The 26,578-nt window shown below is 52.4% G+C and overlaps 1 protein-coding gene across 1 annotated transcript in view; it reads left to right on the forward strand.

Annotated features, from left to right (window-relative positions):
* Positions 1-188: 188 nt before the first annotated feature.
* AP1M1 (adaptor related protein complex 1 subunit mu 1) overlaps positions 189-26,578 on the forward strand; it is a 28,530-nt gene continuing 2,140 nt past the window's right edge. The window contains exons 1-9 of the mRNA XM_055429956.2: positions 189-399; positions 5,903-6,059; positions 8,557-8,624; positions 10,247-10,377; positions 11,751-11,898; positions 20,045-20,171; positions 21,115-21,257; positions 21,710-21,781; positions 22,383-22,541. Of these exons, the coding sequence (XP_055285931.1) occupies positions 358-399; positions 5,903-6,059; positions 8,557-8,624; positions 10,247-10,377; positions 11,751-11,898; positions 20,045-20,171; positions 21,115-21,257; positions 21,710-21,781; positions 22,383-22,541 (1,047 nt within the window). The 5' untranslated portion in view covers positions 189-357. The remainder of the gene's footprint in view (positions 400-5,902; positions 6,060-8,556; positions 8,625-10,246; positions 10,378-11,750; positions 11,899-20,044; positions 20,172-21,114; positions 21,258-21,709; positions 21,782-22,382; positions 22,542-26,578) is intronic.

The raw sequence follows: 26,578 nt of genomic DNA on the forward strand, positions 1-26,578 counted from the left end.
GAGTTTCCAGCTGCTCTGGCTTGGCCCGGCCTGGCACCTTTCAGAGCCCTGCTTCAGTGGGCCCCGCCCGCCGCCTCCAGGCCTCTCCCCGCCCCGCCCCTCTGCGCTTACTTCCGGGATTCTTGAGGGAGGAGCCTGAAATAGGGCACATCGGGCAAACTGCGCCTGCGCACAGTGCACCCTGCGCCGGCGCATTCTTGACCGCTCCTCCTCGGCCGGACATAACGGTCCGCGCGCGGCTCCCCCGACCGGAAGTGGAGGAAAACTGTCGCGGGGTGCGCCCGGCCCGGCTCACCGCCTGGCAGTCCCCGCTGTCGCCGTCGCCCTCGGCCACTGCCGAGGCTTTCCGCAGCCGCCATGTCCGCCAGTGCCGTCTACGTGCTGGACCTGAAGGGCAAGGTACCAAGGGCTCCCAACCCTCCGCGTTGCCAGGCAACCGGCGGGGGCCTCGCCCCGTGGGGACCCACCCTGTTGCTAGGTAACCGTCCAACGGGAGCCACCTTGGTCTTAGGCAAGGAAGCCGTTTGGCCTCACCTGAGGCCGCCACCCTTTTGCTGGGTATCCAGGAAGGGGTCTTAGGTCCGCGAGCCCTGCCTTGTTGCTAAGTAACGCGGTGGGCTGCCGCAGTTGCCAGATAACCGACTGCACGACTCTCATCCCCACGTCTGTGGGTTGGGGGTTTTAGGGCTCTGTGGAGGCCCGAGGAAACCCGAGGCGGTGGAGACCGCGGGCCGCAGCCGGCTGGGAAGCCAATCCTGGCGCCAAGGGGCTGCGCGACCCTTGACCAGAGGTGGTGAAGCGAGTCGGGGACAGTGTACCTTCGGGCCAGTACCGCCCTCTGGGAGCTCGGCCCGTTCTGTTTATCCAGCGATTTTTGCATATTAGTCCCTGAAGCGATTTCTTAACGTTCACTGTGACACTGAGTTACAAGGGCTAGGTGAGGTGGTTGGCGGGAGTGCTATTTTCGCAGAGGGAGAGACCGAGGCACAGACAGGTGATACAAAGTGCCCACGGTCACATCGGTCACAGTAAAGTGGCGGGTCTAGGAGCTGAATCCAGAGTCATTTGTTCATTTAGCTGACCTTTGAAGAGCACTTACTAAATGCCAAGCTAAGCCTTGGGCTGCCTTTGGTGAACGAAACCAAAGTCAGTCCCTGAACCTTGTCCTTCTGGAGCCCACGATCTGGTGAGTGGGAGGGACACTGATCTTAAAAAGCACAAATAAATGTAAATTGCTGTGGTGGAGCAGTGAGGATCTAACAGAGTCAGCCTCCACTGGGGCTAAGGAAGCATTGCCCAGGGGGAGTGACAAACCGGCTGAAATATGAAGGAGCAATAGAACCCTAGGACCTGCTCCCGGGGGCCTTTCCTGGGGGGTTTCTAGGAAAGCTTTTTATATGAGGATCTTGAAGCCTTTCAGAAGTGGCCTGCTGCCTTCCCCCAAGTCTGTCCTGGATAGAAGGCAAGTGAGTATCTGGTCTCTTGCATTGAGGAGTAACACGAATAGGACAGTTTATTGTCGTTTAGTCACTAAGTCATGTCCGACTCTTTTTGCGACCCCATGGACTGTAACCCACCAGGCTCCCCTGTCCATGGGATTCTCCAGGCAAGAATACTGAAGTGGGTTGCCATGCCCTCCTCCAGGGGGTCTTCCCAACGCAGGGATTGAACCCACGTCTTCTGCATTTTCAGGCATGAACAGGTAGATTCTTTACCACTGAGCCACCAGGGCTTCCTATAATAGGACATGACCAACAACATTTAACCAGCCCACATCAGTGAGTGAGGGAAACATGGGTGCCAGTCCCAGGTGGAGTGGGCAGGAGTGTGCCCAGAAGTAGTAGGGAGTGAAGAGTTGAAATGCCTGCCCCTTGCTGCCTCACTCCCCACCCCCAGTACTTTCCCAAACCTCCCTTAAGTGGGTTGCCTTCCTTGGATGCTACCCAAAGTCAGCAACTAGTGAGGCCCTGTGCTGGGCTCCCTTCTGAGAACGGAAGGTTGAGATCTTGGAGGCAAGGAAAGACACAGGACACCCCAGGGGTTGGAGGGTGCAGTATTCCCTGAGTTTTTGTAGCATTGTTTTTTTTTTTTTCTTATTTTTTAATATTTATTTATTTTTGATTGGAGGATAATTGCTTTACAAGTTGTGTTGGTTTCGGCATATATCAACATGAATTAGCCATTGGTATACACACATTCCCTCTTGAACTTCCCACCCCCCTCCAACCCCACAGCCCATGTAGCATGTGTTCTTGTTTCCTCCCTGCCCACCATGTCACCAGAGGTCTCACAGGCCTCCTCAGATCACTCATTCCTCCAGCAAACATTTCATGAGCACCTAGCATGCAGCGGGTCGGGGGCTGAGCTGCTCAGTTGCCTGACCTCGGGGAAGCATGTGAGCTTGCTGAGCAGACACGTGAGACAAGTCCAGCACGGTCCACAGTCGCCATGGGCCTGAGGTCTTGTTGTAGGGGAGGTGCATGGGAGCCGACAGATCCAAGCAGGTGCATGGATCCAGAAGATCAGTTAGCCACCACAGCACGGTCAAGGCCCTCAGGTAACGCAGTTGCCCAACCTCAGTGTGGGCTGGCAGAAGAAGTGGTTACAAAAGGCTTCCTGGAGGAGGGAGATGCCAGCGCTGGGCAGGTGACCAGGTGACGAGGTAACCTCGTCAGGTGGATGAGGAAGTGTCACATTAGGCTCACGGGGTGAGGGGCAGCCCACTGAGGCTGGGTAGTCGTGGGTAATGCTAGAGCCTGGAGGATGGGACCCAGAGGGCTGTGGGTGAAGGGGGTCCAGAGGGAAGAGTGGGAAGAGACCACTTGGATCCCAAGAAGGAACAGCTGCCAAGAGGAGACTAGCCTGGGAGAAGCCTGATTTTACGTGTCTTTCGGAAGAGGCTGCCGTGGGTGGGTTTGCCTCCCATCCTCCCTGACCATCCCGCATTTATTATTCTACTCTCCTTGGACCTCATGTTTTGAAAGTCTGCCTTGTGCAGAAACTGCATTCAATAAAAAAGGAAGGTAATGGTACATCGAGGAAATTCACAACCACACGTCTCCTTGCCGACCAGCACCTCTGATCTCCAAGGAAACCAGCGGGGCCACATTCAGCTGATGGAAAGCCCTCCAGGACACTTCTCTGCCCTTATCTTTCTCACTTCTCTGCAGCTTCTGACACCACTACTCTGTCCCTCCTCAGCAGGCTTCCACTGGCCTCGAGGCTGCTGTGTCTCTGTTTCCCCCGTTTCTCTCACTGCTGCCCCTTCTCTCCTGCCCTCCCCTCGGATGTTGGCTCCTCTTGCTTGGGCCTGGCATGCCTCACATACTGGTGCTCTACTTGGAGTAGACTTTGACTCATGCATTCATTCTTATTTTTTGGCCACGCCTCACCACCTCCAGGATCTTAGTTTCAGGAGCAGGGATTGAACCTGTGTCCCCTGCAGTGGAAGCACAGTGTCTTAACCACTGGAATGCCAAGGAAGTCCCAAGGGGCAGGCTTTGATTTCTGTCACTGTGCCAGTGACCCCTGAATTTGTACCAAAGGCCAGAGCACTCATCTGGAGATCCGCGGGCCTTCAGGACACCCTGGAGGTTTCACAGCCGTCACAAACTCGGCATTTCCCCAGATGAGCTCCGCACCACCCCCCAGCCCTGCTGTCTCTCTCCATCTCAGGGAGTGACACCGCCATCCACACAGGTGCCCATATAGAGACCTGGGCATTATCCTGCCCTTGTTTGCCTCACTGCCATGCTCACTGCAGAGACATTTACTGAGCAGCTGCTATGGGCCAGGATCTGAGGCTGCCCTCACTCTACTTAACCAGTGTTCCTAGATACCCACCATGGGCTCTGCCTCCCACCCCATGGCTTTAGCTCCACTGGTCCCTCTGCCTCTAGCCCACCTGTATCCTAAGGCCTCACCTTGAAGGTCACACCCTTGCAGAGTTTCTCATCTCCCTTCAAGCAAATAGCTCAGTGCAGGGACCCTGTTTGTCTTGGTCACCCTGGTATCCCCAGGCCCAGCATAGTGTATGCATAGAGCATGAGTGAGTGGGCCTCTGCAGCCCGTGTGATGAAGGCGAGCAAAATATATTGCTTCCTGCTCTTTCCTTGGAATATACTGGGGCCTCAGGGGCTCCATGCCAATTGCATCCCCCAAAGTTGGATAACCTGGAGTAGAAGGTGGGCTTGGGAAGCCTAGGAGAGCAATGTTTATCAAGTAGAAGTGGCCCTGCAGGGAGTGAGAAGTGGGGTTAGAACCCGGGCTCACCTTTGTTCACTGTGTGACCTCAGGCAGGTGGTGCCACCTCTCCGGACATCACTGTTCATCGCTTTAAAAATATCAGTCCACTTCATAGTAGGGGGGATTTATATGAGGCCGCATATACTCCTGGCAAAGAATATATGAGAGGGTATGTCGTAGTCCCTAGGCCAGGCACCTGCAAGCTCACCCACTGGGTGCTGGGTCTCTTAAGAGGCCTTCTGAACAGCAATGAGTGCACAGGGTCCCTTGCCCATAGGCCACAAAGGAGAAACTAGGAAAGGAAGCTTCTTTCTCAGTCACTCACTTGACCACTCTCTCTGGCTCGCAGCAGTTAAGACAATGTATTTTATGGAACTAAGATTCTGTGAAAAGGAAATGGCAAAGCACTCCAGTATTTTCCCATGGACAGAGGAAACTGGCGGACTACAGTCCGTGGGGGTCACAAAAGAGTCGGACACAACTTAGCAAGCATGCAGCTCCCAGGCTGGTCGGCGCAGTGGTGTCATTCTTTGCACAGTCCTGCGTCCTGCAGCTGGCTGTCCTCGGGGATGCACGGGAGCAGCAGCTGCTCTGGGCGGCATCTCCAGATAGAGCCTTGCTCACCATGTCGTCGCTTCACTCCTCCTTTTCTTTCCTTCAGTGAGTTACGTGTAACAGACTGTGCTTACAGAAAACATACCATTTGACGAGTTCAGTAATTGTATACACCCAGAAAACCATAGGCACACACTCTGTCACTTCCTAAAGGTTCCCCACACCCAGCCATGTCCATCCTGTCCCCAGGCAGCCACTAATGTATTTTCTGTTACCATTTCCCAGGATGTGTGTGTTTAAGTGGAATCACATCGTTCTGGTCTCCATTGTCTGGTTTCTTTCCCTTGGCTCAGTGATCCTGAAATTGCCTCCTGCTGTCACCGGTGTCAGGAGTCATTCCTTTTCATAGCTGAGCAGTTTTCTGAAGTGTGGATGGACACAATTCTTGTCTCCACTCACCTGTTGAAGGATGTTGGCATTCTCGCCGAGCTGAGTCTACTTAAAATAATGTGCTGTGAGCATCCGCACATGTGTCTTCATGTGGGTGTCTGGTTTCCTTTCTCTTGGATAAATAAACACCTAAGAGAGGAGTGGCTGGGTTATAAGCTGATTTTGGCTTTCTGAGAGCCTGTCAGACTTTACCAAAGTGCAGTGATGCTGCACATCTGGACCCATGGGAGAGGGATGAGAAGGGTTTCTTTTCAGGCCGCAGGCGGGATCTAGTAGGTGTGCACACTCAGCAGTGTCCCTCTCCCGACAGAGCCAGAAGAGCAGGGTGCATGAACACAGCCGTGGAGAAGGTCTGCACTGAGAGCCTGCAGGACGTTGTTTAACCTGGCGTCTGCCACGTGATTCAGTCCTGGACTCTTGCCCCACAGCCCCCTCCCACTGCCCCCCTACGAAGGCTCTGGCCCCAGTAGATGTTCACGTGGGGGAGTGCTTTCCATGAGGAGTTCCCTGGGGCGTGGAGATCGCGAGGCCCTTTGATGGACAGGCGTGGCGGGTTCCTGGGAGGGCAGCAGGCTGCTGGCCTCTGCCCTGCCCCGGGCGCCCCACTGGCGGGACTCTCGGTGAAGGCGCCTCCCTCTCCCGCCGCCCCCAGGTGCTCATCTGCCGGAACTACCGCGGCGACGTGGACATGTCAGAGGTGGAGCACTTCATGCCTATCCTGATGGAGAAGGAGGAGGAGGGCATGCTGTCGCCCATCCTGGCCCACGGCGGCGTCCGCTTCATGTGGATCAAGCACAACAACCTGTACCGTATCCCTTTGTCGGGGGTGGGGAGGTGGCCCCTGTGGGGGCTGTGTCCACACAAGCACGTGCAACTGAGAGCTGCCGTCCCCAGGGCGGGCCCCGGCCAGCGCGCAGCCAGCGGGCGCAGCTCTGTCTTCTGGGGCTCCCCACTGCCCAGGATGACAAGGGTGACGGAGGTCCAGGGAGCCAGGACGGCTGCCTTGGGGAGGGACATCCCCGTGGAGACCTGCAGGAAGGCCAGGTGTCTGCTGGCACGAGGCATGCTGGGCCTGGGTGAAGTCTCCTTCGGCAGCTGCGGTGGGGTGACTGGGGCCCTCGAGGCGGGTGCATGGTAGGAGCAGGGCCCAGTGGTCAGCAGGGTGTGCGCTGCAGGGCTCTGTAGGGAACCACCTGAAAGAAGTGTGTTGGGAAGCCTTTGGAGGGTTTCAGGCAGAGGGCTGACACGGTCTGATTCGCATTTTCTGCATTTTCCCTGGCTGCTGAGTGGAGACCAGGCTTCAGGGATCAGAAGTGGACATGGGGAGGTGGGGGTTGGCAGGCAGATGGGGGGGGCAGTAGCCTGGCCTGTGAGGGGCGGCGGGATACAGAGAAGGGGAGACATTCCTCCCCACCCTGCCCAGATCTCAGATCCCCTGCGCTCAGGCCCATGGGGAGGCCTGGCTCAGCCAGTTCCCATCCAGGAGGGCTGACCGGTCCTCCCGTGGCTTTGGTCAACCCTCCAGGTGCGTTCTGGTATCCCCACTTGTGCAGGAAGAGCCTGGCTTTGCAGCCCACAGCCCCATGCTCCGGTCGCCATGTGACTGGAGGTAGGTCCTCACCTCCCCCTGGTCCAGTGAGAGCAGTGACCCCTCCTTGTAGCACTGTTCGCGTCAGCTGAGCTGTGGATGTGCATCACGCCCAGCCAACATGGGCTCTGTCTCCTTTTCCACGTTCTTGGAGACTGACGGGACCTTGCTAGTGAAGGTGTGGTCCGCGGGCCAGACCATCCCCTGGGAGCCTTCTGGGAATGCAGAATCCTGGCTCCATACAGCCTTGCCAGGTCAGAAGCTACATTAGAGCGGGGCCATCCCTCATGATGTGTGTGCACGTTGCGGGGTGGAAGGCTTTGGCCCAGGACGCTTATCCACTGCCCTGAGGCCTGGCTCCCTGCAGTGCACCTCTGTTTCTTCACCTCTCTCTAGAGGGGGCAGCTCTGCAGAGTGTGGCAGGCAGCCCGTGAGCCAGGAAGAGATTGTCTGAGAAGCTGCCCTGGCTCTGGGCATGGTTGCCCGGGGCTGGGGGGTAGGGGGTAGCGGTGCCACCTTAGCAGGAGCAGTCAGACCAGCTTCTGGCGGGGCCCTGGTGTTTCATGTGTGGGCAGCCGGCGAGGAGACAACGAGGGCTCATCCCCAGTGCTCAGCACACCCTGCCTGAGTGGGCACCTGCTCACCTCCTTAGAAAGCACCTGGAACCCGTGTTGCTTGGACTAGGGAAGCCAGCACTCCCCTGATTGGCCCAGTGTCCATTTCCTGGGGCCCTGTGCTGGGCTGGAATAAGGCTGGAAGTGGGGTGGAGACGGCCCCTTTCTCCCTCCTGGAGCCCACAGCTTGGCACTGGGGTGGCCAGGGTGCAGTGCAGAGGAACTGTTCTCCCAGGTGATCAAGCCCTTAGGGAAAGAGGAACAGAAAGTTCCCAGTACACACTGACCCCAGGAGCTGGGGACACGTCCCCATGTCCGGAGTGTGTGCCAGTTTACACACATCACCTTGGTGAATCCACTCCCAGGCCCCTATTATGTTGTTAATTGTTGTTCAGTTGCTAAGCCATGTTTGGCTCTTTGCGACCCCATGGACTGTTGCCTGCCAGGCTTCTCTGTCCATGAGATTTCCCAGGCAAGAATACTGGAGTGGGTTGCTATTTCCTGCTCCAGGGGATCTACCTGACCCAGGGATCGAACCCACAGCTCCTCCTTGGCAGGTGGGTTCTTTACCACTGAGCCACGTGGAAACCCATGGGTGAGAAAATGGAGGCTTCATTCAAAAGGTTTGTTTCAGGGGGAAAGACACAGGCTCGAGCCAGAATTGGCCTTGGCCAGGGAGCCCTGAACCTCAGGAGGGTCCTGTAGATGATGGGCTTTGGAGGAAGGCAGATTGTGCTCCTGGTTTCCACTCCAGGATGAGTCGCGCTGCTCTCCCGGGGCTGCTCACCTTACTGAAGTGCCCTTTACCACACCTTGGGCTTCAGCCTTCTGCTCAGGTGTCACCTCCCCTGGGCAGTGCCCCTTACCCGGCAGCTGGGGTGGGTTTCCTGTGCCCTTGCTGCCCCTCTGTCAGCTGAGCACTCCCTGGGAGCCGGGACCACCCCTATCTGTGACCACGGTGCCCAGACCTGGCTCAGACCAGGAGCTCCGGAACCCTGAGGGCCGAGTCAGTGACTGGGGACAGCTCCAAAACATGCAGGGCACAGGAGTCTGGGAGGTGGCAGCCCTACCTCTGAACGCTCCTTAACTGTGGCCGCCATGCAGTGGTTGCCACCTCCAAGAAGAACGCGTGTGTGTCACTGGTGTTCTCCTTCCTCTATAAGGTGGTGCAGGTGAGTTGGGCCACAGGAGCCATGAAAGGTATCCATCGCGCTGGCCTTCAGTGTGCCTCCCCATCTTGGCCACCCGAGGGCCGCAGTGTCCCTGGGGGAGCTGGAACCCCAGGAAGAAGACTGAAGGAGTTCTACCTGATCCGTGAGTGGGATGCCACAGCCTTTATTTGCCCCTCTGCCTGGTGAGGAGAGGGTAATGAACAGGAGGTAAGGCTCAGGCCAGGGGTGTGCCCTGCTTCCAGGAGGGAGAGATGTGCCCCCAGCTGGCTATGGAAGGCTGGAGAGTGACCCGCTGAGTCAGGGATTAGGGAGGCAGGTTAACCAGGAGGAGGGTGGAGCCAAGTTCTGCTCAGAATCTCCTTGGGGGGGCTCTGAAGGCCCAGTGGCCTGGGGCCCCACCTTAGAGAGGGGTGACACATGCCAGGCATGTGCAGAGGCCCTGGGGCAGGAGTGCCTGTGGTGCCCAGTGTCTCCGGGACACAGCGTGGAGCTGTTGGCAGGGTGGCTGGCTTGGACTTCAGGGTGGGGCTTGCAGCACAGGGCCTAGTGAGGCGCTTAGATTACGTTGCAAGTCTGATGAGAGATGGTGGACGGCTTTAAGCTGGAGACTGACAAGACCTGATTAAGATCCTCTCTGGCAGCTGAGTGGGAAAAGAAGCTAAAGGCAGCAGGGAGGAGGTGGATGGAGGGGCCTGGCTGAAGTAGGGGCTTCATGGGGTTGAAGAGAGTGGACAGTCCAACCCAGGAGGCTTGGGGTGTGCCCAGGAAAGCTTTCATACTCCAGATGGTGCTGCGTGCAGCTCGCTCAGCAGTCTCCCCCGCTCCACAGTAGGGGGCAGGGTGGTGAGGCCACGGGGCAGGAGAGGCCCCACGTGCAGGCTGAGGGGCCGCTGGCGTCCCCAAGCTGTCGCGGGCCAGTCGGTGCTGTCTGTGGTTTCCTAAGAGCGGCCCAGCAGTTGCAGTCCTGGGGTGGAGAGATGGGGAAGCGGGAAGGAGGAAGTTTCTCCTCCCTGCAGTGACTGGCACTGCCTTCCTGCTTCCGTCTTTGTGCTCCTGAAAGACCTTCTGTCGAGTTCCTCTTCCCCTTGGCTCCCCTGGTGCCCCTGCTTTCATCCTCTGAATTTTCTGTTGAAATGGGGCAGGCTTACCTGCAGGCACAGCTGTACAGACTGGGGTTCAGGGAGGTCAGGAGAGGCCTAAAGAGCTACTCGTCCTGTCCACAGGGGCCCTTGTCCCCCATCGGAATCACTCTGACTCAGAGGCAAAGGGTCAGGGTGAAAGAGAAGCTGGGAAGGGGCCCCAGGCCTGGAGGTGTCTGTCAGGGAGAGGAAGAGTGTGGGCCTGCAGGGGTGGGAACTCGGGCTTCTGAGCAGGTCTCAGAGGACCCCTGCACACCCCCAGTCTGGCTCCCGCGTCACAGGCAGCCGCTGCTGTCCTCCTGCCCACGTTCCCTGAGCCCAAGACCTCGTCTGAGCACCCCTGGGAACCGGGCAAACACAGCTTGTGGACAGAAGGGCTGTTGGCAGGGGCCTCGGGGCATGAAGTGCAAATGAATTTGTGCAGGCATTCATCCCCTGCTCATCTCTCCTCTCACTGATCTGCCTCCCACGACATCACTGCAGGTATTTTCAGAATACTTCAAGGAGCTGGAGGAAGAGAGCATTCGAGACAACTTCGTCATCATCTATGAGCTGCTGGACGAGCTCATGGACTTCGGCTACCCCCAGACCACAGACAGCAAGATCCTACAGGAGTGAGTGGGTGGGATGGGACCTGGGGACAGGGGCGAGTGGGGGTCAGGTCAGGGCGACGTTGCTGTGTTGAATTCGTGGGCAGGTTTGGAGGTGCAGGCAGCAAATGTGTATTCACGTTGCTGGTCCCGCCTGTCTCCAGCCCACCAGAAGTTCTCTAAGTTCCTGGAGCAGCTGTGGGTCCTTTTCCACTCAGCGTCACTGCATGGCAGGAGCACTTTTCCTGTTGCTAGGTATTCATTTCCATCCACAGAAGTGCGCTCAATGCCTTGTTTATAGGGAGTCACCTGCCGCTGTTCATTTTTCTTGTTTAACATGTTTGTTTAGTTTTGACTGCTTTGGGTTTCAGTTAAGACACACGAGGTCTTCCTGGCAGCATTCAGGCTTCACTCTAGTGGCATGCGGGCTCCAGAGTCAGTGGGCTCTGTAGTTTGCGACCCGAGGGCTCTCTAGTAAAGGCGCATGGGCTTAGTTGCCCCGTGGCCTGTGGAATCTTAGTTCCCTGACCAGGGATCGAACCTGCGTCCCCTACATTGGAAGGCAGACTCTCAACCACTAGACCACCAGTGAAGTCCCACTGCCTTTGTTTTTACTGTCGTAAATGAGATTGTGATGAAAAATCTCCCTCTTTTGGAATCCTCCACGCCAAATAATGGTCACTGTTGATTAAGCTCTTCTTGGGAAGCAGGCCTCTTCTGAGCCCTTTTTTCCATTTCAGTTAGTCAGAGGTGCTGTCTTCCCATTTTACAGTGTCCCTTCTCTGAGGGGACACTCAGAGAAGCCGTGTGACTTCAGCACACCCCACATCTGTCATTCCCCAAGTGGAAGCAAATGGGCTTCGCAGGTGTCTCAGTGGTAAATAATCCACCTGCCAATGCAGGAGATGTGGGTTTGATCCCTGAGTTGGGAAGATCCCCTGGAAGAGGGCATGGCAACCCACTCCAGTGTTCTTGCCTGGGAAGTCCCATGTACGGAGGAGCCCGGTGGGCTACAGTCCACAGAGTCAGGTGGCGCATGACTTCCTGACTAAACAGCAAGTGGAATCATGACTTCCTAACTAAACCAGGTTACTCTCGCAGGGAGGTCGGTCTCTGCATGCCCAGCGGGGAAGCATTTCATGCCCACTGCTTGTTTTCCTCACCAGCACTGTCTCCTTGCTGCCCTGAGACTGAGAACGCTGTACTCATTGCAATGAAGAGTTTATTGGGGTTTTGGAAATCGTGATATTGTTGTGTTAAATGGCCCCAGGTGAAACCAGAACCTGCCTCTCCTGGCACCTGCTACAGGGAGGGGCCGTTTTCAATATGTCAATTTTGACTGCTTTGGGTTTCAGTTAGGTGGCCTGAGCCATCTAACTCTGAGCCCGGCCCCACAGGTACATCACTCAGGAAGGCCACAAACTGGAAACCGGGGCCCCACGGCCCCCAGCCACTGTCACCAATGCAGTGTCCTGGCGCTCTGAGGGTATTAAGTACCGGAAGAATGAGGTGTTCTTGGATGTCATCGAGTCCGTCAATCTCCTGGTAGGCTTCCTTTTCTTTTTAAAAAAATGTTGTCTTCTTCATGATTGGAAATAAAAGCAACTTGACTTTTAAAACTAGCAAGGCCCTGAGAAACAGTTTCTGTGTGATAGCAGTTCAGCGGGATTTGGTTAGGGCTACTCATTGGAACACGAACTTGTTTTACCTTCTTTAGTTTTTGTTCTTATTTAGAATGAATGTATGCATATCATTAAAATAAAAATGTGTAGGGTGAGAAAGGCAAGGGCTTCAGGACTTCCCGGTGGGCCAGTGGCTGACCCTGTGCTGCCACTTCGGGGGGCCTGGGTTCGACCTTGGTTGGGGAACTAGGATCCTGCATGCCTCCAGGCAAAAGTAAAACAATGATTAGAAAGGGGGCAAGCGAGCGAAGGGCTCTGTAACCAGAAAGGCCACATCACAGAAAGGTCCATTGTCATATTTCAGCCCCCCACGCTGTTGGTGCACAGATGCTATTTTGTGTAAAGCTGAGAGCGTAAGGTGTAGTTCTCCTACAGCTGGCTTTTGGAGTTGCTTGGGTTTTGGTTTGTATTGTTCTGTGCATGTTTGTTTCTTTAGTCTTATTTATTAAGTTATTGTTAGTTGGCAACGGACCATATTTTCTGTGAATTCTAGTATGTGTACAGATTTGTGTGCCCATGATCATAACCGGGCAGTAGAACAGCTCCATCGCCTCAAAAACCTCACTCACGCTGCCTCTCACTAGTCACACCCGCCTGCCTGTTCCCAACCCCTGGCAACTGCTGCTGTGGTCTCCATCACAGGAGTTTTGTCTTCTTGAGATTGTTGTGTGAGTGGAATCATACAGTGTGTGTCAGTTTGAATCTGATTTTTTTCAATATGTGGCCTTGAGATTCATCAAAAGTTTATGTCTTGTTAGGTTCTTTTATTTTATACTCTGAATCACAGTTGGTTTATCCATTCACCCATCAAAGGACATCTGGGTTGTTTCCAGTGTCTGGCAATTGTGAAAAGAGTTGCTATGAGCATTTTATGTATAGATTTATGTGTGGACAGAAGTTTCCATCTCTCTAGGGCAAATACCCAGGAGTGAGATTGCTGGGTCATATGGTAAGTGTATGTTTGACTTTATAAGAAACTGTCAAACTGTTTTCCAGTAACATTTTTGCATTTTCACCAGCAGTGGATGAGAATTCCAGTTGCTCCATATCCTTGATCAACGTTTTTATTTTTGTCATCCTACTAGGTATCTCATTATGGCTTTAATGTACATTTCCCTAATGGCTAATGATGTTGAGCATCTTTCTGTATGCCTATTTGTCATCCATATATCTTTGGAGGCTTGTCTTTTCCTGTCTCTGATCATTTTTAAGTTGAGTTTGTTTTCTGATTGTTGAGTTTTGAAAATTCTTTGTATTGGATAAAGTCTTTTTTTTGTTTATCCAATGTGATGTGTGATTTGGAAATATTTTCTCCTAGTCTGTCACTTTTAATTCTGTGGCATTGTCTTTCACAGAGCAGAAGTTTTTGAGAAAGTTCACGTATCAAGTATTTAGGGACTTCCCTGGCAGTCCAGTTGGTTAACACTTCACCTTCCAATGAAGGGGGTACAGGTTTCATACTGAGTTGGGGATCTAAGATCTCACAAACTTTTCAGCCAAAAAACGAAAACAAAACAGAAAGCAGTATTATTACAAATTCAATAAAGGATTTAAAAATGGTCCACAGGAAAAAAAATTTGGGGAAAAAACCCAAATATCAAAATTTTAAACTGATTGTGCTTTTGGTGCCTTGTCTGAGAACTCATTGCCAAACCCAAGGTCGCATAGATTTTTCTCCTAAGTTTTCTTCTAAAAGATTATAGTTTTATATTTAGATCTATGATCAATTTTTAGTTAAATTTTATGTAAGGTATGAGGCTTATATCCATTTTTTGCACGTTGAACAAATTTTTTCCTTGTTCTAACATTTTTTTCAAAAAGAGTATCCTTTCTCCATTGAATTGCTTTTGCATTTCTGTCAAGAATCAGTTTGCTCTACTGTGCAAGTCTGCTTCTGGTTTCTGTTCTTTTCTGTTGGTCTGTGTATCTGTTTCTTCAGTGCCACACAGTCTTGATAACAGTACCTTTGTAGTGCGTCTGAAAAGCAGGTTATGTGATCCTTCTAACAGCCTTCTTTTCCAAAATTGTTTAGCTCTTTAGTTCCCTTTACAGAATTTTAAAATCCACTTGTCTTGGGATTTTGATTAGTATTGAGTTAAATAACTCTGTTAAATCAATTTGGAGAGATTTGATATCTTTAGTATATTAAGTCTCACAATCCATGAGAAATATATGTCTCTCTATATATATTTAGATAATAATTTATTTCTTTCATGAACATTTTATAGTTTTTCCGTTCCGTTCCGTCGCTCAGTCGTGTCCGACTCTTTGCGACCCCATGGACTGTAGCCTACCAGGCTTCTCCGTCCATGGGATTCTCCAGGCAAGAATACTGGAGTGGGTTACCGTTTCCTTCTCCAGGGGATCTTCCCGACCCAGGGATCGAACCCAGGTCTCCCGCATTGGAGGCAGACGCTTTAACCTCTGAGCCACCAGGGAAGCCCTACAAATTTTCATGTTAAATTTACACCAAAGTATTTCTATTTTTAATTTTATTTGGTAGAATTCACCTGTAAAACTGTCTGAGCCTGGAGATTTCTTTTTCAGAATATTTTTCACTACAGATTTCAATATGTAACAGCTATAGGATTGATAGGTTTTCTATTTCATCTTGAGTGAGTTTTGGTAGTTTGCAGTTTTTAATGGTCTATTTCATCTAAGTCATGGAGTTTATATGCATAGTGTTGTTTATAGTATCCCCTTATTAGCTTTTTAATATGTGCGAGGTCTGTTCTGATATCTGCTCTTTCATTTCTGATATTGGTAATTTATGTTGTCTATTTTCTCTTTGTTCGCCTTATGAGAGGTTTATCGGTTTCATTGATCTACTCAAAGAGTCGGCTTTGATTTCATTGATTCCCCTATTGTTTTTCTGTTTTCAATTACGTTGATTTCTGCTTTTGTCTTCCTTGTGATTTTGGCTCTCTTTGCTCTTTTTTTGCTAGTTTTTTAAAGTGGTAACTGAAGATAACTAATTTGAAGCCTTTCTTCTTTCTAATACAAACATTTAATGCTGTAAATTTCTCTCTAAGCACTGCTTTAGCTGTATTCTACACTGATAGTGTTGGGTTTTCATTTTTGTTGAAAATATTTTCACACTTTCCTCGAGACTTGTCGTGTTCCATTTTGTTTCTTCACTCTATCATTTTTTCTTTGTATAGTTTTTTTAGTGGTTGCTATAAAATACATACTTTCTTATCACTTAGTTAGAGTTAATATTTTACAGCTTCATTTGAAATTTGGAAACTTTACTACCCCATTGTAGAGTTGTCCGATATAATTATCTCTCTATACTGAAAACCGTATTTGTCAGTGTTAAACATTTTTGCTTTCAATTGCCAAGCGTACTTAAGGAGCTGAGGAGGGAAAGAAGACTCTTTACCGCATCCCCAGGTACTTGCCGTTTCTGTTGCTCTCCTCTCACTCCCAGTTTTCCAGGCTTCCTTCTGGTACAGTTTTCCTTCTGTCTAAAATGCTTCTTTTAGCAGTTCTTTCAGAACAGGGCAACAGGCTACAAATTCCCTTGGTTTTCCTTCATCTGAAAATGTCTTTATTTCACCTTGTTTCCAGAAGGATACTGTCACTGGATATCAAATTCTGGGTTGACAGTTCTGCTTTAGTACCTTAAAAACGTTGCACCACTTCCTTCTGGGCTCAGTGATTTCTGATGAAAATCCACAGTCACTCACATCAGTATTCCCCTGTAGGTAATAATAATATGTAGTTTTTCTCAGACCGCCAGATTTTCTCTTTGTCTTTAGTTTTCAGCAGACAGTTTATGATGTGTCTAAGTATGGATATTTTTGAGTTCCTGCTGTTTGGGTTTTGTTCAGCTTCTTGGATCTATAGACTTATGTATTTCACCAAACTTGGGATGCTTTTACTCATCATTTCTTCAGATATATTTTTACTGTTTCACTCTTGTTTCCTTCTGGACCTCAGTAACATAAATGTTAGACCTTTTATGGTTGTCCCCAGGGTCTCTGAGCCTCTGTTCATTCTGCTCCATCTTTCTCTCTGTTGTTTAGATTGGATACTTCCTGTTGATCAGCTTTCAAGTTCACTGACCCTTTTCCTACTCCGTTATTTCCATTCTGCTCTTGAGGTCATCCAGTGAGTTTTTAGTTTGTTACTGTGTTTTTCAGATCTAAGGTTTCCATTTGATCCTTCTCCTTATAGTCTTCTTTCTTTCCTGAGCCTTTTTAGTTTAACATTTGTTGTAAGATTATTTGCGATTTTTCCCATAGCGGTTTAAAGTCTTCTTCATAGAATCCCAACATCCATGTCAGTATTGGTGTCTGTTGATTGTATTTTCATGTGAGCTGAAATTTTCATGGTTTTTTGTATGCTAAGTAATTTTAGGTTATAGGATTCTAGGTCTTCCTTAAATTATATAGAAAATGTGTATTTTTTTGGTTTGTTTTAGCTGACAATTGACCTGGTTAGGTTCAGGCCACAAGTTTCAACCCCCAGTCTATGAGCCATGAGTATCAGTTCAGTTTTCAAATTCTTTGTGCCCTTTGCTATTTTCATCTGTTCCAAATATGCAGTGCCCAGCGGTCCATCCAGGACTGGGAACAGTTTGGTTCTCCAGGCCTTTGGCCATAGGATCTTGTCTGTGCACACTTGGTTCTAGAGATGTCTGGAGACATAAACAACTTCCTGAGGTTGCTTTCCTGAACCTTTCACTGTCTGCTGTATACCTGTGCTCTCTGGCTGCCTGGGGCTTCCTTTTTTGATTCTGTAGCCAAAAATTTAGGGCTCTAGATCCCCACTCTTGTGCTGGTCTGCACTTGGGCTGGAATCCTAGGTTTGCCACCCCCCCACCCCTGGAAAAGCAGCTCAGTTGCCTGGGCCCCAGACAGCCGTGAGAAAACTGAAAAGGGGGAGAAATGGGGGATTTCCATACTCCCTCTGAGCGGCAGGAGTTCCCCTTCTGGCCCTGGAGTCAGAACTAGAGGCTTCCGCAAGCTCTGGCTACACCCCATCGCTCACTTGCACTTCCAGGTTTTTGCCGCACCTTCACATCACGGTGGGTGGGAGACAGTGCTCATTCGGCCAGCTCTTTTGGATCCACCTTTTTGCTCTCTCAACAGTTGTCCATGCATTCTGCCCAGGTTTTTTGTTGTTGCTGATTTTTTTATCTTAGTTGATTAATGTGCTGTGTCTTTGTTAATGCTTGGGCTGTTCTCTAGTTGCAGCGCACAGGCGTCTCACTGCAGTGGCTTCTCTTGTCATGGGGCACAGGCTTTAGGGTGCATGGGCTTCAACAGTTGCAGTTCCCAGGCTCTAGAGCACTGGCTCAGCAGTTGTGGCGTATGATGTGGGATCTCCCTAAATCAAGGATCAAACCTGCGTCTCCTGCATTGGCAGGTGGATTCTTTACCACTGAGCCATCAGGGAAACCCCCTGCCCAGATTTTGTAGCTGTGGTCGGTGATGCGAGCCAGTTCCATCTCACCTGCAGCCTGCCTGTCTCCACACAGAAGACCTCACTCCCAGTACTTGGGCAAACCAGGGCGGACTGGGCCAAACCCATCACATGGGCTACTTAGGTTTGCCCATTTTTGGCTGTTCCAGCCAGTGCAGAAATGAGCATGATTACTCATCCTTATGTGTGTTTGGGCATCTCCCTTACCTGGACAGGATCTCTGGAGGGCTGAGTGCCCAGGCATGGAATTCCTGAGTGAGAGCACTTTCCAAAAAGTCTTCCAGTGGACTGAATGTAAATGTATCTGCCATCTTATTTTCTAAGCCGTGAGGCGACAGTGGCTCACTGCGCTCCCCTCCTACCTGATGACCTTCATCTGGATCGTTTACTGAGCCCAGAACATGTTCTCGGGTGTCCTGAGATGGAGAAGCAAATCCCAGGGGGTAGTTTATAAGCAGCTGCCCAGTGGGAGTTCAGGGCTGCCCCACTCCCTATGTCCGCACACATGGCAGTGTCCAGGGAGCCCTGTCCTCTCGTACAAGGGGCGGCACAGGCAGGTGTGGACATCCCAGGCATGTTGGAGCACAGCTTCCTGAGTCTGACTGCAGAGCTGGCAGCCTCCAAAATCAACACTGGCCTCCAGAATCTGAAAATCTGGTTCCACGGGTATAATTAGCAGCCGTATTGCTGACACTCATCTCCTCCACACCTGCCCTGGGATGGCGCCGACTTTGGGCCTCCTGTCATGGCCAGCATTGGCCTTAGAGGCTGCGTGGCTTTTGTCTCCACTTCCCAAGCCTCCTTTGCCATCGTTCAGCTCTAGAGGGCTGCGCCGTGCCCCCTCCCCAGGGGGTTAGCCTCCTGGAGAAGGAGAACTAAGGACAGCCAGGGGGAGCACTGAGAACCCACAGAGCTGGCGATGGGCGTGCCAGCTGCCCAGAGCTCAGGGGCGAGGGGCCATGTCTGCATGGACTCATGAGTGCATGCTGCCCCAGGCACTGTCCTCGTGTTGGACCCCACAGTGAGCAGCCCGACCCGACCCCTCACCAGGGTGTGGACAGAGGTGGACAGACAGGCAGATGGGGGTCAGGTCACACGCTGCCTGCTGAGGCAAGGCCAGCGAGAGGCCAGTGAGGCCAGAGCATGGTGAGTGATGGGAGGTGGCCGGGCCTTCCGCGCTGTTTTGTGCCTTTTTCTGAGTCATCATCCACTTGGTGCCTCAGTTCTCCACTTCCCTCAGAGGTGAAGGTCTTCCATGCCTGCCCACAGCACTTCCAGTTATTTGAGTTAAAGACTCAATTTCTGCTTCTCCGCAGAAATCAGGAAGTCATGGCCTCCAAGGAGTGGCCCGAATAGCCCTAAGTCTCTGAGTTTGTTTTGCGTGCCGGTGTGGATGTGGCATCCTCACAGAATGGCACTATGGGCTGGCGGGCCGGGCTGCAGCCGCAGAACCTCTGCCACCTGCCCCATGCCTCAGTGTCCTCATCTCTAAAATGGGGCCACGGAGACGTGCTGCAGCAGCCCGGCTCCCTCAAGACAGCCCCCGGGTTTACCCATCATCCTGCTGTGACTTTTATTTATTTATAAAAATGTTTGTATTTTTCACTGAAGGATACTTGATTTACAATATTGTGATGGTTTCTGCCATACATATGCATACCTATGGATCAGCCAAAGGTATGCATATGTCCCCTCCCTCTCGAACCCTCTCCCACTGCCCTCCCGACCCCACCCCTCTAGGTCGTCACAGGCACTGGTTTGTGCTCCCTGCGTCACACAGCAAATTCCCACGGCTGTCTATTTCACACACGGTGGTGTATGTTTCCCTGTTGTATACCGTCTCCATTCAGCCCACCCTTTCTGTCCCTGACTGTGTCCAAAAGGCTGTTCTCTGTGTGCTGTGATTTTCAGTTGCACTCTCAGACACCTTCCAGTCTGCACAGGAGTTAAAAGTCGCCCAAGTCACAGCCCCGCCCTGTCAAGGAGGAACTGCCCAGGCAGTGTTAGAGCTGGGATTGTAACTGCTTAAGTGTAATTGTTACTTTGCATCAGACCTCAGAGCAGCCCTGGGAGCAGGACCCAGGCAGCTCCATCTTCAGCAAGCCCTAGGCTCACCTAGAGCATAAAGTAGCCTCACCTGGCCCCACATGAAGAAATAGATTTCCAGAAAGTGAGTCTGCCCTGCTGCGAGAAAAGCATACAGAGCCCAGTAGATGAGCAGACACTGATAGAATCCCTGCCCAGGCCAGCCAAGCACACAGCCTTCAGCCACCAGGTCTGCCCTGGGCATCCTAGGGGCACCTCAGAGGGGTCAGTGCGTGAAGGAGCCCCCAAAAGGATTGTAGGCACAGCATCACCTGGCCCATCCAAGAGGGAGGAGCCTGCTGTGGCCGGAGACCTAGAGGGCGGGGCCCGCAGGTGTCTGCCTTCAGGGTCTGCCCTGACACTGCCTCCTCAGCTCAGGGGACAGAGAGAAGGGCTTCACGAGTAGGAGAGGCCGGGAGGGTCACACAGCGTGGTGGGAAATAGTGGCCGCTGGCACGGGGCCTCCCCTCACTCCAGGCCCCCCCACCTGCCAGGTCAGTGCCAACGGGAACGTCCTACGCAGTGAGATTGTAGGCTCCATCAAGATGCGCGTCTTCCTGTCCGGCATGCCCGAGCTGCGCCTGGGCCTCAACGACAAGGTCCTCTTCGACAACACGGGCCGTGAGTACCCCGCCCAGGCCTGGGAGTGTCTGCCTGCGTGGTGAACAAGTTCACCTTGGGCATCTTGGCTTAGAAATGTCGCATTGTTTACGGCGGTGAAAACTAGTCAGCTAACCCCTGGGCCTGGAGGACATGGGGAGTGAAAAATCCTCCAGTCCAGTTCCCTTGTCGCCTCTCAGGCCAGAGGTGCAGATGGGCACCTAGATGGTCACATAGAAGGTCCTCCACCTGCCCTCCTGCTGGGCTCGTCTCCTCCTGGGCCCAATTTCTGTCCTCACCCCTGGCGCTGGGGCTGAGCTGTGCAGAAACCACACACAGCGGCTCGAGCTGGCCCTGCCTGGCCTGGGTGTAACGCTGTGTGGTGGGGCAGCCGGGGCAGCCTCAGAAGCCCAGGGCTGCTGGGGCTCTGGTGTTCCCAAGCTGGACCTCCAGCCTCCCCTCCCACCCACAGGGAGGTTGTCATAGTTATATCCGCAGTAGCGCTCGTGAGGGCCTCTCAGACATCCGCCCAGCAGAGCAGCTCCCCTCCCAGGACTGGGCCCGACCCTTAGCCCTCTGGGCTGAGAAACTGAGATGAGATCCCAGGGACGACAGGCCCAGGGCCCTCAGGGACCCCGAGTCATCCCTGAGCACCCCCAGTGGAGTCTGTTCATCATTCAGCAAACACGTCCCAGGCAGCACCCCAGGCTGGGGGCTCAGAGTGAATCAGCCTACCAGCTCTGCCTTTAACCCAGTGTTGGGATTCCTGAGGGTGAGGAGAGGTGGGGATGGCTGTCTCAAGAGCCGGCCACCTTGGTGTTCGGGGCCCAAGACGCTGTCACAGATTTGGAAGCAGCTCTGCTCCACAGGGCTGGGCTCCAGACAGCGGGGCATCATCGCTGAGAGAGTGACCCGGGGGACCTGGTGTCTGTCTGTCACGCCCTCACGCCCCCACTCCCTGCAGGTGGCAAAAGCAAGTCCGTGGAGCTGGAGGACGTGAAGTTCCACCAGTGCGTGCGGCTCTCGCGCTTTGAGAATGACCGCACCATCTCCTTCATCCCGCCCGATGGCGAGTTCGAGCTCATGTCCTACCGCCTCAACACCCACGTGAGTGCACAGCCACCAGTGCCTGGGCCCCAGGCTCCCACCCCCACCTTGCCCCAGCAGCCCCCGCTTCCCTGCTGGGTGGGAGCTGCCTCCTCCATGGTGAGTCTCGGGTCTGTGAGGTGACCCGTAGGATGGGCACAGCGCCTCAGGGGCAGCCCGGGCTCCAAGGAGCCTGCTTGTCAACACGAGGCTCCGAACTTTGAGGGCGGCAGACCCTTTGGCACCACTGCCCCCTTTCCCTGGCAGCACCCCCAGAGTGTCCTCTGTGATGCTTTCTGCATTCTCTCTTTATTCTGATCCATCCTGGCACCAGCTTGAATTCTCCGACGAGCCCCTGGTGCCGGGCACTGGGCTCACACCAGGCCCAGTGGTCGCTTGCCCTGTTTTCCCTCCGTGAAAGGAAGCTTTGTAAAATGACTAGGCGAGAGCACCGTCTTCCCTCTCCCCGACAGGTCAAACCCTTGATCTGGATCGAGTCCGTGATTGAAAAGCATTCCCACAGCCGCATCGAGTACATGATCAAGGTGCGTGTGCGTCCTGCACGCAGCGTCAGCCAGATGTGCAGGGCGTAAGAGAGGGGACATGGGTGGCCCCGCCTGGTACGGGCCTTCCGGAATCTCTGGCCTGTCCAGGGCCTTTGATACAGGGTCCTAACTCAGGACTGGGGGCACACTGGGGCTCTTGTGACCCCTGCCCCAGGGCTGGACCTGTGGCTGTCATCCATGTTGTCTCCCTGTGAGCACGCCGAGAGTGGGCCTGGGACACAGAACATACCGCCCAGGTCCTAGGTGCTGCCACCGTGGAAGCAGGCTGTGACTGAGTGTCCAGGTGGCACACTTCTGCCACTCAGTGACCTCATCCATCCCAGGCCAGTCCGCGTGACGCAGACATTGTCCCCGGAGAGTAGGACCGCAGAGAAGGATGAGCCCCAAAGGCTGAGGAGACAGGCGGGCAGAGATGACTTTCCAAAGTTGAGCTTAAAGAAAACCTCAGAGGGCAGGAGAGGCTGGGGGAATCCCACAGGCCGGGCTAAGGGGTGTGTGGCCCTTGGGGAGCAGGCTGGGTGGGAGTTGGGCTGTCTCACCTTCACCCTCTGCACCCTTGGCCCCAATGCCTCATCTCCAGGCCAAGAGCCAGTTCAAGCGGCGATCGACAGCCAACAATGTGGAAATCCACATCCCTGTACCCAACGATGCCGACTCACCCAAGTTCAAGACGACAGTGGGGAGCGTCAAGTGGGTGCCCGAGAACAGTGAGATCGTGTGGTCCATCAAGTCCTTCCCGGTGAGCACCCTCTCTGCAGGGTGCCCCCAGACCCCCACCCACACCCGCCTGCTCCCTGGGTCCACGCAGTGTGGCAGCCTGACCGCTGCGGGCCCCTTGAGCCCAGGGCCGGGGTCTCTGCCTGGGGCTCCGGGGAGGCTCAGAAGGGAGGGTGGGTGGAGAACAGGGGCAGGGCGGGGCGGGGTGCTCCACCGTCCTCCTGTGTGTGCACCCCCCCGCCACCCCTCCCTCCCGCTGCCCTTCTTTCTCTCTCTGCCACTCCTGTTTGGAACTCAGCTTGCCACCAGGGTCACAGACTGCCTGTCTCGGGGCCAGAGCAGCAGCAACTCGAGGAAGATAGAGTGCCCACTACCCAACCCACAAGCTGGCGTGGCCGCCTGGCTGGTGTTCAGGATTCCGAGCACTTGAGTCTGGGTTTGTGGGCAGAGCGCCCAGGGACTGGAAGGCAGGAATGAGGCTGCACAGACTGCGCATTCCTCACAATAAAAAGACGGAGTGCCTTTTCTTTTTGTCTCAGGGGGCTGTTTGTGTTTCTTGCTCTGGAAACTGTAGTAACTGTCCTTTTGCTCACTTTTCTGTCAAGTTTGGTCACTTTCTTGTTGGTTTCCAAAAGCTGTTTGCGCATGGGCAAGGTTAGTACTTTTTCTTTGATAGCAGTTGCAGATGGTTTTCCTTAGTTTGGTGTTCGTCTTTCAGCCTCGCCTCTGGAGTATTTTTGCTTTGTAATCTTTTTTGATTGTGGTAGTTTCTTTTCAATTCTCATGGATTCTTAGATATTCTTTCATATGCTTGCAGGCAGTTGCAGTTACCCCTTTCCCTCTCTTCTTGAGCACCTCATGGCTCCTGGCATCTCCCTGCCTCCATTGCTGTCTCCATGCCTGTACGTGGTGGTGGAGAGCAGCCTCCTGGTTTTGCCTCCAACCGGAACTGCTAGGGTTTCCCTTTTCAGTGTCTTGCTGCTTTGGGCTGCAATTCATCCCAGTTCTACTTTGCTGTGTTTTTAGCACAGAAGGGCAACAAATTTAGGCAAATGCCTCTCAGTGTCTGTCAGTTCAGCTATTAACACAGGATGGATCTTGAACCACCCTTGCCTTCTGGCAATCTCCAGTTGACCATGATGTCTTCTCTCTGATGAGCCATTGGTTCTGTTGGTTAACATTGTGTGTAGTATTTTTACATTGAGGTTCATGACTGAGATTGACTCTTTTTTTGGTACCCCTATCTCAGGTATCAATATTGTACCTGTTTCATAATTTTTTTTGGTCTCCCTCTTCCATGCTGCAGAACAGCTTTAAAGTAGCCTTGAGATCATCTGGCCTTGAGAGGATTGATAGAATTTGGCTGTGTGTATGACTGTCTGTATCTCTGTTACTTTTTCTAACTCATCTGTGGAAATTAGGCCATTTCGAGTTTCTGTTGGAGTCAGTTTGGGTAAATTTGTATTTTCCTACAAAATTATCCATCCTAACCAGGTTTTCAAATTTGCCTACACAGAGTTGTGGAAAGGGGTCTCTTTTTCCTCTTCTCTTATGACAGTGACTTCTCCCTTGTTATATCTTATTTTGCATTTTTGTTACTTCTTTTCCTTGATAAGGTTACCTAGTGGTTTGTCTGTTTTTTTCCAGGTTCACTTTTTAGTTTGTCTATCATATTTTTCAGTTTTATAAGTCTTTAATTTTAATTTCTTCATCCTTTGTCCTGATTTTCAAGTTTTTAAAATTTTATTATTTTCTTTTAAAATCTGTATTGATATATTTAAGCCACAGATATTCTTCTGAACCCTGCCTTAGCTATGTAACCCATAGAACGAGCATATAATACTTGATACTATTATCTAGAAATTCTGTAATCGAATAAATATTTTTTTGTTTTGTTTGTTTGCTGTTTTTCTGGTCAGAGGGCCTTTTCTTTTCCATTTTATCTTCACTTTGGGTTTGGTGCATTGAGGTCAGAGAAGGTTGTTCATGCTATTCTGCTTATAAGATTTATTGAAGTATTCATTGTGTGTTAACGTAAGGTCAAGGTTTGCGAATATCCCATATGTACTTGAGAGGATGAGGCCTGTGTAACTGGGGTAGAGAACGTGACACAAGCACCGTGCCGTCTGCTGTGAGGCCATGACGGCCTCAGCCAGAGTGGGTCAGCTCCGCCTTCCTCTGGTTCCTGTCTCATCTGTTGGAGCATCTGCTTAACAGAAGTTGCTGCCATGTTACCTGGTGCATAGATACTCATGACTATTGTGTCTTCCCTGTGGATTTGTAGGACAGCAGCCTTTTGGGCTGTGAACAGTTGTCCTCAGCACCTGGAATTCTTTGCCCTTAATTCTCCCCTGTGGCAGCAGTCCTGCTCTGATTTTTTTTTTTTTAATCTTTTTTTAAAAAATTTTTGTTTGCACTGGGTCTTCATTGCTGTGCATGGGCTTTCTCTAATTATGGTGAGCGAAGGCTACCCTCTCCTTGCCGTGCGTATGCTTCTCATTACAGGGGCTTCCCTCTTGTTGCAGACCTCAGGCTCCAGGGTGCACCGGCTTCAGTAGTTGAGTTGCAGCTTGCGGGCTGTAGAATGTGGGCTCGGTAGTTGTGGCGCATGGGCTTAGTTGCCTTGCAGCATGTGAGATCTTCCACAACAGGGATCAAATCTGTATCCCCTGCATTGGTCGGCAGATTCTTAACCACTGGACCGCAGGGAAGCCCAGCCCTGCTCTGCTTTGTTTGACTTTGGCCGGCATGCCTTCACCCATTCTTTCTACTGGTTTAGTCTTTCTGACTCTGCTTTTACAGTGTAGAGTTGGGTTTTGGTCTATGAGCCAGTCTCATGAGTCCAAGTCTCATTAATAGAGGAAATTATACCTATTTACATGGACATGATTGACACAAGGGAGGCTTGCAGACTTCTGCTACCCACCCAGGAGGGCCTGCCTCTCTGCATATTCTTTTGCTTTCATTTTCCACTTGGTTTTTGCAAAGCTTAGGTTTTTGGTCTGGTTATTGTTTCATGCACACTGATGGAGCTGGTTTTACTGCTTTGCTGCCTGCCTTGTCTGTTTTTTTATATGATTGTCTTTATGTTTGGCTGCGCTGGGTCTTCGCTGCTGCATGGACTCTTCTCTGGCTTCGGTAGACAGGAGTGGGGCCTCTCTCTGGCTGCGGTGCCCGGGCTTCTCACCGCAGTGGCTTCCCTTGTTGTGGAGCACAGGCTCTAGGCCGTGTGGGCTCAGTAGCTGCGATTCCTAGGCTGTAGAGCACAGGTGCCACGGTTGTGGAGCATGGGCTTGGTTGTGGGACCTTCCCAGATCCAGGATCGACTCTGCATCTCCTGCATTGGCAAGCAGACTCTTTAGCACTGAGCCACCAGGGAAGCCCTGCTTTGTCTGTTGCTGAGACTGCATTATTCCCCCCTTGTTGTCCCAGAACCTTCACTGAGCACACAGCAGCAAGTCAGGCAGAGTCCACACGCCTGCACTGATGAGCAGGTCCTGACCACTCACCGCATTCCGAGAAGGGGAGGGTGAGCACAGCACAGGGGAGGCGGAGCCCTGTGCTGCTCCGCTGAGGCCATGCAGAGGCAGCCCTAGTCAGCAGTGACTCCTGTTGCCCAAAGGTCTGAGGATCAAAACCCTCCGTGTCCTGGTGTGATGAGAGCTGCATTTCCTACTGCTCCCTGCAGTTCTGTGTTACTCACCAGGCACTGGGACCACCAGGCCAGGACTCCTGGACCCCTCATGGCTGAGAGTTCAGTCTCTCAGTCGTTTCCAGTTCTTTGCAACCCCATGGTTGCTAGGCTCCCCTGTCGGTGGGATTTTCCAGGCAAGAATACTGGAGTGGCTTGCCATTTCCTTCTCCAGGGGATCTTCCTGACCCAGGGTTCGAACCAGCATCTCCTGCATTGGCAGGTGGATTCTTTACCACTGCACCAGCAGGGAAGCCATCTCTGGAGTCATTGTTGAGCTTCCAGGACCAGAGCCTTTCCCTTCCAGGGGAAGACCTAAGGCCAGCTCATCAGTCTGAGGCAGCCCTATCGCCCCCTGTCAGCGCTCA

The sequence above is a fragment of the Moschus berezovskii genome, chromosome 8 (genome assembly GCF_049115385.1).
Source record: "Moschus berezovskii isolate FMDL1 chromosome 8, NW_MosBer_1.0, whole genome shotgun sequence".
In the NCBI taxonomy this organism is placed as follows: Eukaryota; Metazoa; Chordata; class Mammalia; order Artiodactyla; family Moschidae; genus Moschus; species Moschus berezovskii.